Genomic DNA, 13,929 nt, shown 5'->3' on the forward strand with positions numbered 1-13,929 from the left:
TGTGTGTTTGTGACTCAACAGCATGGCCCCGATTCAGATGTACGCTCCATCCCCTGTGCAGGAACAATCCACCTCAGCGAGTGACCGTATTGGCACATTTAGAAGCTTTGAGGAACGTAATTCGCAAGAAAACCATAGGCCTACTTTTAGCGAGGACAACCAGTGCTACAAGGTTAGTTGAGAGATATCTTTCATAATTATGGAACTCCTAAGAAATGTTTATTTGATTTTGAAGAAGCAAAATATAACCATTATTCATCATAGAATAGAAGACTTGCCGAACAGGATCTTACTTTCTCCACAACCTGTTCTCACTTAGGTACAGATTCCCTGCAGTCAGCTGCTTTTACGAGCACGCCATGTAAAATACGACCAAACTACTTCATTTACACTACAACCTCGGGTGTCTCCTTCTCCTGCCCAGATCGTGGTGGACGTGGAGGCCTTCATGGAGAGCGGCGTGAGGTTCGACGTGGTGAACGAGAACGAACTGATCATCGAGAGCTGCGCGGAGAACGGCGAAGGGAACTCCGTCTCGAGGAAGGGCCTCTACCGCCGGTTCCGCTTCCCGAGCCTCGTCAGTGTTGATACTGTGCGATCAGTGTTGTCCTGCGACGGCATCCTTACCATCACCGTAGCTAAGAAGGTCAGTAAAACAGTATTATTAAACTCCTGTTCTCTCAACGTGGGCGATATTGGAATTTGGAAGAATATATTTAAATTAGGACTCCTCATGTTAGTAATGTAAACTCATGAGTGCCATAATTTAATCTCTCCGCCAGGTAACATCTGATTCAAGTATTGGAGACATTTCGTAGCTTTAAAGAAACCGGATTGAACACAAAATTAGAAAGCTCGTCTCATGTGCGCGGCTGAACATTCAAGACGCCGGCGAATGAACACGCCGGAGATGGAAAAGTCTTCTTGAGAAAAAAAGATCTTGGGGAAATCCTCTCGAGAAAAGGCTTTTGTAATTATCTTCGCCAGGAGTTGCTGTCGATGTTATTCTCAGGAACGTCCTTGGCTTATATCAAAACACCAGACTGAAAAATACCGTATTTCCCGCCGGAGGTGCGACGACGCCTTGAGTGGATGCGCGAAAAAGTGCGCCTCCGCTCAGTGCTGGCGAGATTCATGTCATGTGCGATTCAGGTAAAAGTCTGGTCTAATTACGGACTTTGAAAAAAGTAAATTAGTTAGGAAAGTTAACGATTATTCAGTGATATGTTCGAAATAACTGAACATCACAATTTAACTCAAGTCCACTCCTCAGTTTCAAGTGCGCCACGTTATTAGATACATTAGGCGCAGACAAGTTCGTTTGTAATGCAAGGACAGAGACCTCTCTTAACGTCCTTTTCAAACTCTGGCCAAAGAATGACTGATTTGCAAAAACTATTCATATAGAAACATTCTAGCATACAGATATACGCACTTCACTTCTAAATTATATATTTTTATTGAATGTCTCCATAGGAGATAATGCATTTTTTACAAGATAGATGATTTGGGCGTTATATGCTGGCACTTACAATAGTTCAAACATTCTAGCATACAGATATGCGCACTCACTTCACTTCTGAATTATATATTTTTGTTGAATGTCTTTATAGGAGATAATGCATTTTTTTTTACAATATTGATAGATAATTTGGCCGTTATATGCCAATGACGGTATTGCTCCAATAAGGCAAAAGTTTACTGCAAATTCCATATACATTCGGCCCTTGAAATTTTAATTTGTCTAATTCACAGAGGAAATAAATACATGTGGAACATCAGTGCTCTCCTGGTCTTAGAAAACACGTTCGACTAGATTCGTATTGGATTGGTGGAATTTGGGAGATGAAGAAGCAAATCGATCACTGCAAGACAGATTCCAGCACAAGTGCCTATAAGCACTGTGATGGCACTTGTAAAATTATTGTTATTACACTGCCTGCAAGGCTTCATTTACATCCATTGATGGCATTCCTTAATAAATGCAATATGCCCCTGACGTTTTTTTCTTCTCCCGATTCTCCTTTGTATACACATACATACACACAAACATACATATAATATATACATATATATACATATATATATGTGTGTGTGTGTGTGTGTGTGTGCTTATACATACATACATACATATATATATATATATATATATATATATATATATATGAGCACACACACACACACACACACACACACATATATATATATATATATATTTATACACATATGTTTACAGACATACATATGTATATATATATGTTTATATGCAAACTTATATATATATATATATATATATATATATATATATATATATATATATATATATGCACACACACACACGCACACGCACACGCACACGCACACGCACACGCACACGCACACGCACACGCACACGCACACACACATACACATACACACAGGCATACACACACGCACACACACACACATACACACACACATACACACGCCAACACACACACACACACACATTTATATATATAATCGGTTTTTATGAACTTCTTTGTTGTTTGATGTCCAAATGATATCCCTTAAAGTTTGCTCAAATAAGCGTGTTATATAAGAAAAACATACACGTACCGCGTGCAGGCAGAGACTACGTAAACAAAGGCAGCTAGGCAAATAATCAGTTCTATTTCGAAACACTGAACAGTTCAAGGGGCAAAATGTACAAGCCGATGGTAAACAAACACTGATACATAATATAAGTGAAATTCTTTCATCTAATTTATATATATATATATATATATATATATATATATATATATAAACTGTATATAGATATGTTTAGTGTTTCAAACTCATTGATTTAGCAATCCATATACTTATCAGTTCTAGGCACTTATACACTCATGCAACATTAAAATTGCTGCCATTCTGTGGATAAAGAGGATGAACGTAAACTAATGTCAGTTGTTTGTATAACCTCATTTCCTTTATTGATTCAGTCTCCCAGTTTTCAAAATTAAGCACGCATAGCTCACAGATTACAGTTCTTACAACTAAACACATTCAAAATGTATATGTTCCTGTTTACGATTCCTCTATTAACTTTGGAGCCGTAATAGTCAAGATACCATCAGAAGACATTGCGGAAGTCACGGCCTCCATGTTCACTTTGCCTGGGAAGTTCAAACGTCGACAGAAGCTTTTAATGGACTTGAAGTCGCCCTCTTCCTTTTCCATCCACCCTTCCACCACCACCTGATTGTCTTCCACTCTGACCTTAACGTCTCCATTCTTGAAGTCATGAACATCTAGTACAACCTAAATATAGAATAAATTTGTGATATAAATTTTTCTCGTACTTTCCTCTTCATTTAGATTTTTATAATTGTCTTAATAAACCGTCTGCGTGATCCACATTATTCGTGAAGGGTAATACTAACATGAATTAGAAAAGTTTAATTATCTAACCTTGTGATTCTGGTCGTTTTCGCTGAAGGCCATGGCTTGGTTCTCCTGCTGCAAATTACGCTCTCTTATACGTGTGAAGCTACTCATGAGATCACTCACGGATTTGGATTCACCCCACGTATCCAGGATTTGGTCGATGGCTGTCTCAAAGTGCTTCCGAATATCCTCGAAGAAGGAATCATGGAAGAAAAGTCCCTTCTCGGCGATGGGGAGAAGTGAATTATTTTTGCATTTATGAGATTCTGCAGTTATCGTTTCATGAGAGGCAGTATTTTTGTTCTCCATTTTGGTCATATTTTCGTGAAAGCAACACGGACTGATTTAGTCAGTGATAATATCGCAGAGCGAGCTGTAGTTTATTTCGTTCCCTGAGGGACTCGTGGTTCACTGTGTGTTGCAGGGAGCTGGTGCTGAGGGTTTTATGTGTCACGAGTTGGTTGCGTGCCCACTTTCCTCCCTCGTTTGGACACTTGGCGACTGTCTTGATATTCTTGGACTTTCTAGTTTTATCCTTCTCTTTCTATATCTCATTCTATTAAAATATGTGTAAACATATATGAATATGCACAATCCCAGAATATATCATTATTTTGATTTTCTTCCTCTCCCTCACTCGCCCTCTCCTTTCTTTTCCTCTCGCGCTTTCTCTCTCTCACCATTAGTATGTGCAATTATTTATGTATTATTTATATTAAAAATTATGCTAATATACATGCATACATTCACACACATATATATGTGTGTGAAGGTCATGTCCATTATGAGAGGACGAAAAATCAATAATTAAGCATATTTCTGAAGAAGCTATTGCAACCATTACAGGTATATTGAATTCCAATAATAATTTAATTTCAAGGTTAACGCGCACGTGTCTATACATTCACATGACACTTATGAAATGAAGTTGTAATTGCATTTCAATATAGGCCTGCCTGTGATGACCTGATCTTATCCCACATACTTAACAGATAATCATCTATGCCGGAACACATTTCAAAAGAGACATCTATGTACAAGTTACCAGAAATATATATTGATTTATCGTGATATAATCCCGACTACCACTAGCGCATCCAGGAGAGTGTGGGGGGGGGGGGGGGGTGGAGGTGAGGGTTGGAGGCATGGACGATATTTACCATTTTCGAGGCATTATTCCTGCAATGTTACAAGGGTCAGTAAAACCGCATTCAGGTTGTTGCCTATATTACCTGATATTTGAGTATATCATGCATTACTTTGCTTAGCGGCGCAATCTATCACACAGGCGGGGAAGGGGGGGAGCTGCCATTGCTGACGACAAACTTGTAACACCATTTAAAAAACATGTGCATATCCTCTTAAAGGGCCAGTTGAGAATATGTCTCCCCTTCTTATATGAAGCCTTTGGTTGACGTTTACTCATGTGGCTGCCTAATGGGATAAATATTGGGAGATACATCACAACAGTCTGGAGAAGTGAACACTGATGGTATTAAATAATTCATTCGAGAGTTTCAAATAATCATCTGGTTTGAAATCTATGCGCCAGTAAACTTCAAAAAAAAAAAAAAAAAAAAAAAAAATCAGTTATTCCCGCATCATCCAAAACAGATAGCAACACAAACATGACCTTTAACATAGAAATAATCTAGATATCTTTTCTATGATTTCAATGATTCTATGATGACGCCTCCGGAAGATACTGCAGAAGTCTCTTCTTCATGTTCACTTTGCCTGGGAAGTTGAGACGTCGACAGAAGTTTTTCATGGACTTGAAGTCGCCCTCTTACTTTTCCACTCGACCCTCCACCACCACCTGAATGTCTTCCACTCTGACCTTAACGTATAAATTCTTGAAATCATGAACATCCAGTGCAACCTGAGTAAAAAGTTTAATTTAAACCGCTTAACAATATCATATTTGAATATTTGATAATTGCTCTCGCAATCCACATGGTTCCTAGATTAAATAACAAACATTATTCTGGTCGTCCTCGCTGAAGACATGACTTGGTTCTCCTGCTGCAATTTACGCTCCCTTGCACGGTGGAAACTTCTCATGAGATCACTCACAGATTTGGCTTCTCCCCACGTATCGAGTCGATGGCTGTCTCAAAGTGCTTTTGAATATCCTCGAAGAAGGAATCATGGAAGAAAAGTCCCTTTGCAGCAATCAGAAGAAGGGATCCCTCAATGCACTTACAAACTTCTCAATCTTTCGCATGAGAGAAGTGAATTCTCTTTGTGTTCGGTAGTATCCATTTTCACATTATTATTGTTCTCCGTTTTGCTCCAACTCTTCACGTAGCTGCCTCTAGATAGGGCAAAGAAGCAGGTCTATTTTGAAACACTAAACAGTTATATATATATATATATATATATATATATATATATATATATATATATATACATATATACACACACACATGCACGTGTATGTATATATATATTTTTATATTATAGCGTTTGTCAGTCATATGAAGTGGGATCCTATGTAAATATAAATAAAGCTGCAGGGTGCTCTCTGCCTAAGGACACGTGTATACGTTCCGTAGCAGGAGCTGGCTGTTGACTCTGTTATGTAGCGTGTGTTGAATGCGTGCCCACTTTCTGTTTACATTTGGATAAACGTTTGTGGTATGTTTGACATTTGTTACGAAATCTGAAAGTTCTCGTTTAGGTTCAAGTGATGTTATTGTTGATGTCATTAACGAAGTAAAAATACAAGGTGAATTAATCGACACTGGTTTTGTGTATAGCTATAAATGCAGGATCAACACACATTCATGCACATGTTGTCCGTACCATTTCCTTATCTAGCATGAAATCTTTAGTTGCAAGTTTTGAAAACCATTTAGTAGAAAGTGGATGGTAATAGGTTCATTGTCGTATAGATTCGATATCAGATAAGGGAATATTCTTACGAATGTGACGTAAAGACTAACGATGTAGTTGCCAAATTCTTCCGACTGCTGTGACTTTCTTTCACAATCTCCCTCTCTATGTATATGACGTCTTGTTTTCTTTCTTTTCATTATTGGTGAAATCTTTGAAACAGGATGAGGTATCTTCCATTCACACCATCGTCTTGTAAAACATATATGAATATAAATAAATAAAACAAATAAATATATTTAGGTAAAATATAATAGAAATGTTCAGATTTAGTAGAAATATACGTACAAGAGAGATAGTCGGAAACTAGAATGTTCAAGATTATGAAGATAGTTCCCAAGTACGCCCGACTCGCGTGCCCAAATGCAGACGGAAAGTGGGCGCACACCCAACTCCCGCCACATAAAAGCATCGGCACCTGCCTCTCACTAGACACAACGGAAACACAAATATTTCTGTAATAAGACTGCAATTTCCTATCTACAATACTGTCTCTAGCTATACTTCTCTGAAAATCAATATGTCCAAGATGGAGAATCTAAATACTGCCTCTCTTGAAGCTCCCAACTGCAAAGAGAATTCAGTTCTCCCCATCGCTGAGAAGGGACTTTTCTTCCATGATTCCTTCTTCGAGGATATTCGGAAACATTTTGAGACAGCCATCGACCAAATCCTGGATACGTGGGGTGAAGCCAAATCCGTGAGTGATCTCATGAGTAGCTTCACACGTATAAGAGAGCGTAATTTGCAGCAGGAGAACCAAGTCATGGCCTTCAGCGAAGACGACCAGAATCACAAGGTTAGATACCTAATTATTGTAATTTGCGTTAGTAAGACAAATATAAAAATCTAAATGAAAAGGAACGTACTAGAAAAAATAATAATATCATACATTGATTCTATATACAGGTTATACTGGATGTTCATGACTTCAAGAGTGGAGACACGAAGGTCAAAGTGGAAGACAATCAGGTGGTGGTGGAGGGTCGAGTGGAAAAGGAAGAGGGCGACTTCAAGTCCATGAAAAGCTTCTGTCGACGCTTCAACTTCCCAGGCAAAGTGAACATGGAGGCCGTGACTTCCGCAATGTCTTCTGATGGCGTCTTGACTATCACAGCTCCTAAGGTCATAGAGGAATCTTAAACAGGAACCTATATTCTATAAGGTATTTAGTTGTAAGACCTGTAATCTGTGAGTTAAGTATGCTTAATTTTGGATACTGTGAGACTGAATCAATAAAGTGAATAAGGTTATACAAATGCATTCGTTTACGTATCATCTTCCTTATACACAGTATGGCAGCAATTTGGAATGTTGCACGAGTGTATAAGTGCCCAGAACTGATAAGTATATAGGTTAATAAATAAATGAAAAATAACCTACTCTTATATATATCACACACACACACATATATACATATATATATAGAGGGAACTCACTTATAAGTTAATATCTTTCTAGTTGCTCTGCATCTCTTCACGTATCTGCCTCTAGAAATGTCTGGAGTATGAATAAAAAATAAAAACTATATATATAATATACATACATATATATCTCATAATTCTCAAATAGTTGTAGAGATTTGTAAACTCTTTGTTCACTTTCTGACTAGTGGGGCACGGCAGCGCTGGATTGGTACCACGCTCTATGTAATACTGAAATGTCTGAAAGTGGTTTGCACTAATCTGAGATCAGTCTCTTGGAATTTTCCATATTGAATATTTAGCGGAAATGGAAATATAGTTATTCGCCCTGATGGATTTATAAAAATAAACCACTTCTGAAATATGTCATGTCTAAATGTTAATGATTAGTCATAAGTAACAAATAGGCAAATGATACTGTGCAATTATGAATGAATACATGTGATCATCAAACCTTACTTAGTGCTCTTCAGTGCTGGTTTTCCGCTAATGACCTTAGCTGTTGACGCGACAGATGATTTTAGATCAATCAATCAATCAAAAATGAGAAAAGGGAATCGTTCAATATACATGCTTGATTAATAACACCATACTACTAACCGTTAAACATAATGAATATTGACCGAAGGAAAGCGAAGAAATTTCAGGAATCCGTAAAATGCTTTCCTCGTTTCGCAGCCAGACGCATTCGGCCAGAAGCAGTGTCCTCTTCGTAAACATTCTGTGTATTTGTAGACAGTTCTTGTGTGTGTGTGTGTGTGTGCGTGTGTACTGTGCGTGTATGTGTATACTGTGTATGTGTGTGCGTGTACTGTGTATGTGTGTGTACTATGTATGTGTGTCTGTGTGTGTGCATGTGTACTATGTATGTGTGTTTGTGTACTGTGTATGTGTGTGTGTATGCACTGTGTATGTGTGTATATATGCATATATATATATATATATATATATATATATATATATATATATGCATATGTGTGTATGTGTGTATACGCGTGTGTGTGTGTGTACCTGTATGTGATATGTTATGTGTGTATATATACACATTAATATATAATTGCGTGTGTGTTTATAAACAGAGAAGATAACCAGAAGGTTCAAGATATTTCCTAAAAATACTACCAAGCATGCAATGACCGTTTAAAATGGAACAATCGTCTACCAAGCGCTTTGTGCAAGAGGAAACTTACATCCCTCTGAGTGACCCTTTAAAAAATAAAAAATGTTAAAGGGTTAGTTGTCAGATTTTTATGAGCAATTAATCAAATTACTGTTCTTTGTATATTTTCGAGGCAAAGTGTTCATGGAAGCTATTAATTTTGCAGGGAATATATTAATGGGCACAGGCAGATATACAAAGTAGATGTATATGTAAATAAACATCCATATATATATCCATATGTATGTATATGTATACGCACACACATACACATCTATGTATATATTATATATATGATATATACATGTGTATATACATATATATATATATATATATATATATATATATATATGTTTACATGCATTTATATACACACACACACACACACACATATATGTATATTAAATATACACATGTATATAATATATACATATATGTGTGTAAACACGCTACTGTATATATATATATATATATACACACATGTGTGTGTGTGTTTGTGTATATAAATATATGTAAACATATAATAACACTCACGTACATATATTGATGTGTATACAAACATTCATATATATATATACACACAATCACATGTGCGCACATATATAGTCCCTTTAAACAAATATGTAGATATATACAGATACAGATAAACATACAGTATGTGTACACATACATTGTCCTTATACACACACACAACGTATATTTGTGCATGTGTGTGCGTATTAGTATATAATATATCTCTATATATACACATGTATGTGTGTTTGCGTGTATATAGATATATATTTTTGTGTCTATATCTAAATGACGCCCCTTTAGATGATGGAATATATCAATAAAATGCGCATAGTTATTAATAAAGCTTTTACCGTATGATTGTTTCGTATGCATTCATTTTAAATTGAGAGCTAAAAGTTTCAAGAAGTTTCAAATGAAGTGGTTGCCAAGTATTCCGTGACGCGTCCAGATGGATGTAGAAAGTGGGCGCACACCCAACTCGCGCCACATAAAAGCATCAGCAGCCGCCTCTTGCTAAACACAACATAAACAACACTCTTTGAGAGAACAGAGCATTTCCGCAAGACGTAGTCTGCTTTATTAAAGTGATAAAAGCTAGAGAAATATGGAGAACAAAAATACTAGCACTCATAATGAACAGAAACCAGAATCTCCCAAAGAGGATTCACTTCTCCCCATCGCTGAGAAGGGACTTTTCTTCCATGATTCTTTCTTCGAGGATATTCGGAAGCACTTTGGGACAGCCATCGACCAAATCCTTGAAATGATATATATGTACATATATGTTATGTAATGATTATATGTATGTTACATTCACAATATACGTATATATACATATTTCAATTTCTATTGATACATTTACATATATGTATATAACTATGTAATTATGATATCAATATACTGCATATTTTATATGTATGTATTCCTCGCGAACCTATCGAAAAAGCATGGATTGTTTTTATGTCGCATGGATTACGACACAAAACATATATACACACACACACACACACACACACATATATATATATATATATATACATATATATATACATATATATACATATGCATATACATATACATATACACACGTATTTATATACATACATATATATACAAACGCATGCATATATATTTTGTAAATTACCCAGGCAAAGTGTAAATGGTAGCTGTTGATTTTGCAAGAAATACTTGAAATAGAAAATAAAAACTTTACATATATATACACAAATGGTAAATATATTTATTTATATACATACATACGTACACATACACACATATATATAAATATATATATATATGTCTGTGTGTGTGTGTGTTTATGTACGTGTAAGGATAATATAAGTGTACGTGTATGTGCTTATATGTTTATATATATGAATGTATATATGTATATATTTATATATATGGATATCTATATTTATATTTATATACATATGAATGTATATGTGTATATATATCTTTATATAAATGATGATGTAGTACTGGTATATCTATAACGACGCATAATTAGTATTGAAGCATTTACCGCATGTTTGTATCGTATGTATTCACTTTAATTGCTTTGTTAAAATCTGGAAGTTTCAAGAAATTCGAAATCAAGATGTTGCCAAGCATACCATAATCTTGCGTCCAAACGAAGGTGGACATTGGGCACACATCCAACTCGCGCCACATAAAAGCAGCAGCAGCCGCCTTCTGATAGACACAACAGAAACAACACTCTTTGAGAGAACAGAACAAGCTTTAGCTTTATCTACATTTCCACGAGACTTGCGCTAGAGAAAAATGGAGAACAAAAATACTACCACCCTTACTAAACAGACACCGGAAGAATCTAAATGCAATGAGGATTCAGTTCTCCCCATCGCTGAGAAGGGACTTTTCTTCCATGATTCTTTCTTCGAGGATATTCGGAAGCACTTTGAGACAGCAATCGACCAAATCCTTGATACGTGGGGAGAAGCCAGGTCAGTGAGTGATCTCATGAGTAGCTACAGACGCGTAAGAGAGCGCAATTTACAGCAAGAGAACCAAGTCATGGCCTTCAGCGAAGACGACCAGAAGCACAAGGTTAGTTTTAGTATATGAAAACAATGCAGATCCCCAAAACGCCAATTCTAAATAAGAGAAACAATTGTTTAAAAAGAAAATCAAATTGAAGGTAAGGTTTTTTTTTCTGAAATTATCTAGGTCACGCAAACAGAATATTTAGATATCTATTAAAATGAAAAAGAAAAAGAAAACAAATACTCTTCACTGATTCTATATACAGGTTGTGCTGGATGTTCATGACTTCAAGAATGGAGACGTTAAGGTCAGAGTGGAAGACAATCAGGTGGTGGTTGAAGGCCGAGTGGAAAAGGAAGAGGATGACTTCAAGTCCATGAAAACCTTCTGTCGACGCTTCAACTTCCCAGGAAAAGTGGCTATGGAGGGCGTGACTTCTGCAATGTCTTCCGATGGCGTCTTGACTGTCACGGCTCCGAAGATTCCACAGGCAGCATAGGAAATCATATTCCATTATCTGAAATTGTAATCTAATTTTAAATGTACGTTTAAGCAACAATTATTTTTTCTTCAGGATAATGTTAAAATGAATAAAGCTTTTGATATTTTTAAAATAAATTATACTTGTTTACATTGCCTTCCTTTTTCGCCACTTATCGAAATGAAAAAAAAAAAAAAAAAAAAAAAAAAACACATCGACTGTCGCATAAATTGCATAGAAGAGGGTTCTTCGAAACTTGAAGAAAAGGTGCAAGTGCCAAATGCAAAGAGGGTTGACTATATGTGACCTGTGCTTCCATGATTCTTTTTTGGAAAAAAATATTTAAAACTAATATTGGTCTACCGAGTGCTTCATGTACAACATAAGGCAACCTTGAATAACCCTTTTAGGAGACATGTACATTTAAGATTCCAAGATTCAAGATTCCACAGGCAGCATAGGAAATCATATTCAGTGAAGACGACCAGAATCACAAGGTTAGTTTTAGTATCTAAAAACAATGCAGATCCCCAAAACACCAATTCTAATAATCGTATGCATGAATAAGAGAAACAATTGTTAAAACAAAATCAAATCGAAGGTAAGGATTTTTTTTTCAGAAATGATCTAGGTCACGCAAACAGAATATTTAGATATTTATTAAAATGAAAAAGAAAAAGAAAAACAAGAGACACAAATATTCTTCATTGATTCTATATACAGGTTGTACTGGATGTTCATGACTTCAAGAATGGAGACGTTAAAGTTAGAGTGGAAGACAATCAGGTGGTGGTGGAAGTTCGAGTGGAAAAGGAAGAGGACGATTTCAAGTCCATGAAAAGCTTCTGTCGACGCTTCAACTTCCCAGGCAAAGTGGCTATGGAGGGCGTGACTACTGCAATGTCTTCCGATGGCGTCTTGACTATCACGGTTCCGAAGATTCCACAATCAGCATAGAAAAATATTTAATGACCTAAAGTGATGATATAAGTTAAAATATAATGTATGTCTTACTATCTATTATTGATTTGCAGACTATAGAAATCAAGTTCATTTATTTATGTATTCTTTTTAATAAATCGTATTTGCTTACATTGGTGTATTACTTTGCTTATTTTCGCCAAAATAATCGAAAAAATACCATCGGTTGCTCACTGTTGCATAAATTTCATAACAGATGGTTCTTCGAAACTCATGAACACAAATTGCGTTCTAAATGCAAAGATAATTCACTTCTAACTACTGTAACCTGCGATTTCATGATTACTGGTTTAAACCAGGGATAGGAAACCTCTGGCTCCCAAGCCAGACGTGGCCCGCAGAGGGCTTCCTATGACATACCACGTGATTCGAAGGAGCAAATAAACAAAGTTAAACAAAATAAAAGGGACAGAGACAGAGACAGAATGTGTATCTCCTTTTGTTACTATTATCAGGGTTTGAATTTTAGTATGTTTCTAATTATTTGTTTTTCTATGAAACACTGAATGAAAACGAAAAGGCTTCGTAGCCGCGATTTGTTTTACGGGTACAATGAGAAGTAGACGAGTATGACGCATACCCAAGCGCTGGGATAGCCTTGAGTGACACTCTAGTTATTTTCGTCACGGATACTGCGAAAAAGTAAAGCTTGGTATCCGATTATTTCAGTCATTATGTACAAATAACTTTGGATTTATTCATCAGAGTAGTACTATGTGTGCACGCAGCTGCAAGGCAGACGTGTGCCGTACACACTTAAAATGATATATATATGTACATGTGTTATTTTATGGTTATATGTATGTTATATTCAAAATATATGTATATATACATATTTCTATTTCTATGGATACATATACATATATGGATATGGATATATAATTATAATATAACTATACTCCATATTTTATATATATGTATGTATTCCTCGCGTACCTATCGAAAAAGCATGGATTGTTTTTACGTCGCATAGATTGCGACACAAAAAATATATATGCATACACACACACATATATACATATGCATATACATATATACACACATATTGATAT

At 36.0% G+C, this 13,929-nt stretch overlaps 4 protein-coding genes across 7 annotated transcripts in view; 3 read left to right on the plus strand and 1 right to left on the minus strand.

Annotated features, from left to right (window-relative positions):
• The window catches only part of LOC125028893 (protein lethal(2)essential for life-like), a 2,115-nt gene extending 119 nt beyond the window's left edge, over positions 1-1,996 (plus strand). The window contains exons 1-4 of one of the 4 annotated variants that reach the window (XR_007115133.1): positions 1-172; positions 320-646; positions 783-1,152; positions 1,756-1,996. The exon at positions 1-172 is cut by the window's left edge and continues 100 nt beyond it. Coding sequence is in view for 3 of the 4 variants with exons in the window: in XM_047618492.1 (XP_047474448.1) it covers positions 23-172; positions 320-646; positions 783-818 (513 nt within the window). In the remaining variant the exon portion in view is untranslated. Of the gene's footprint in view, positions 173-319; positions 647-782 lie in introns of all 4 variants that reach the window. The other 3 variants (XM_047618493.1, XM_047618492.1, XM_047618494.1) reach the window with 3 other exon arrangements.
• Positions 1,997-3,051: 1,055 nt separating this feature from the next.
• On the minus strand, positions 3,052-3,720 carry LOC125028643 (protein lethal(2)essential for life-like). Its single transcript, XM_047618117.1, has 2 exons — positions 3,436-3,720; positions 3,052-3,285 (listed from the first exon to the last, which is right to left on the minus strand). The coding sequence occupies exons 1-2, from the start codon at positions 3,718-3,720 to the stop codon at positions 3,052-3,054; spliced, it is 519 nt and encodes a 172-aa protein (XP_047474073.1).
• Positions 3,721-5,895: 2,175 nt separating this feature from the next.
• Positions 5,896-7,524, plus strand: LOC125029217 (protein lethal(2)essential for life-like). The gene is made up of 2 exons (XM_047619101.1): positions 5,896-7,108; positions 7,219-7,524. The coding sequence occupies exons 1-2, from the start codon at positions 6,830-6,832 to the stop codon at positions 7,450-7,452; spliced, it is 513 nt and encodes a 170-aa protein (XP_047475057.1). The 5' UTR covers positions 5,896-6,829; the 3' UTR covers positions 7,453-7,524.
• Positions 7,525-10,888: 3,364 nt separating this feature from the next.
• LOC125029241 (protein lethal(2)essential for life-like) lies at positions 10,889-12,285 on the plus strand. The gene is made up of 2 exons (XM_047619133.1): positions 10,889-11,478; positions 11,681-12,285. The coding sequence occupies exons 1-2, from the start codon at positions 11,194-11,196 to the stop codon at positions 11,912-11,914; spliced, it is 519 nt and encodes a 172-aa protein (XP_047475089.1). The 5' UTR covers positions 10,889-11,193; the 3' UTR covers positions 11,915-12,285.
• Positions 12,286-13,929: the final 1,644 nt, after the last annotated feature.

The sequence above is a fragment of the Penaeus chinensis genome, chromosome 9 (assembly GCF_019202785.1).
Source record: "Penaeus chinensis breed Huanghai No. 1 chromosome 9, ASM1920278v2, whole genome shotgun sequence".
Taxonomy (NCBI): Eukaryota; Metazoa; Arthropoda; class Malacostraca; order Decapoda; family Penaeidae; genus Penaeus; species Penaeus chinensis.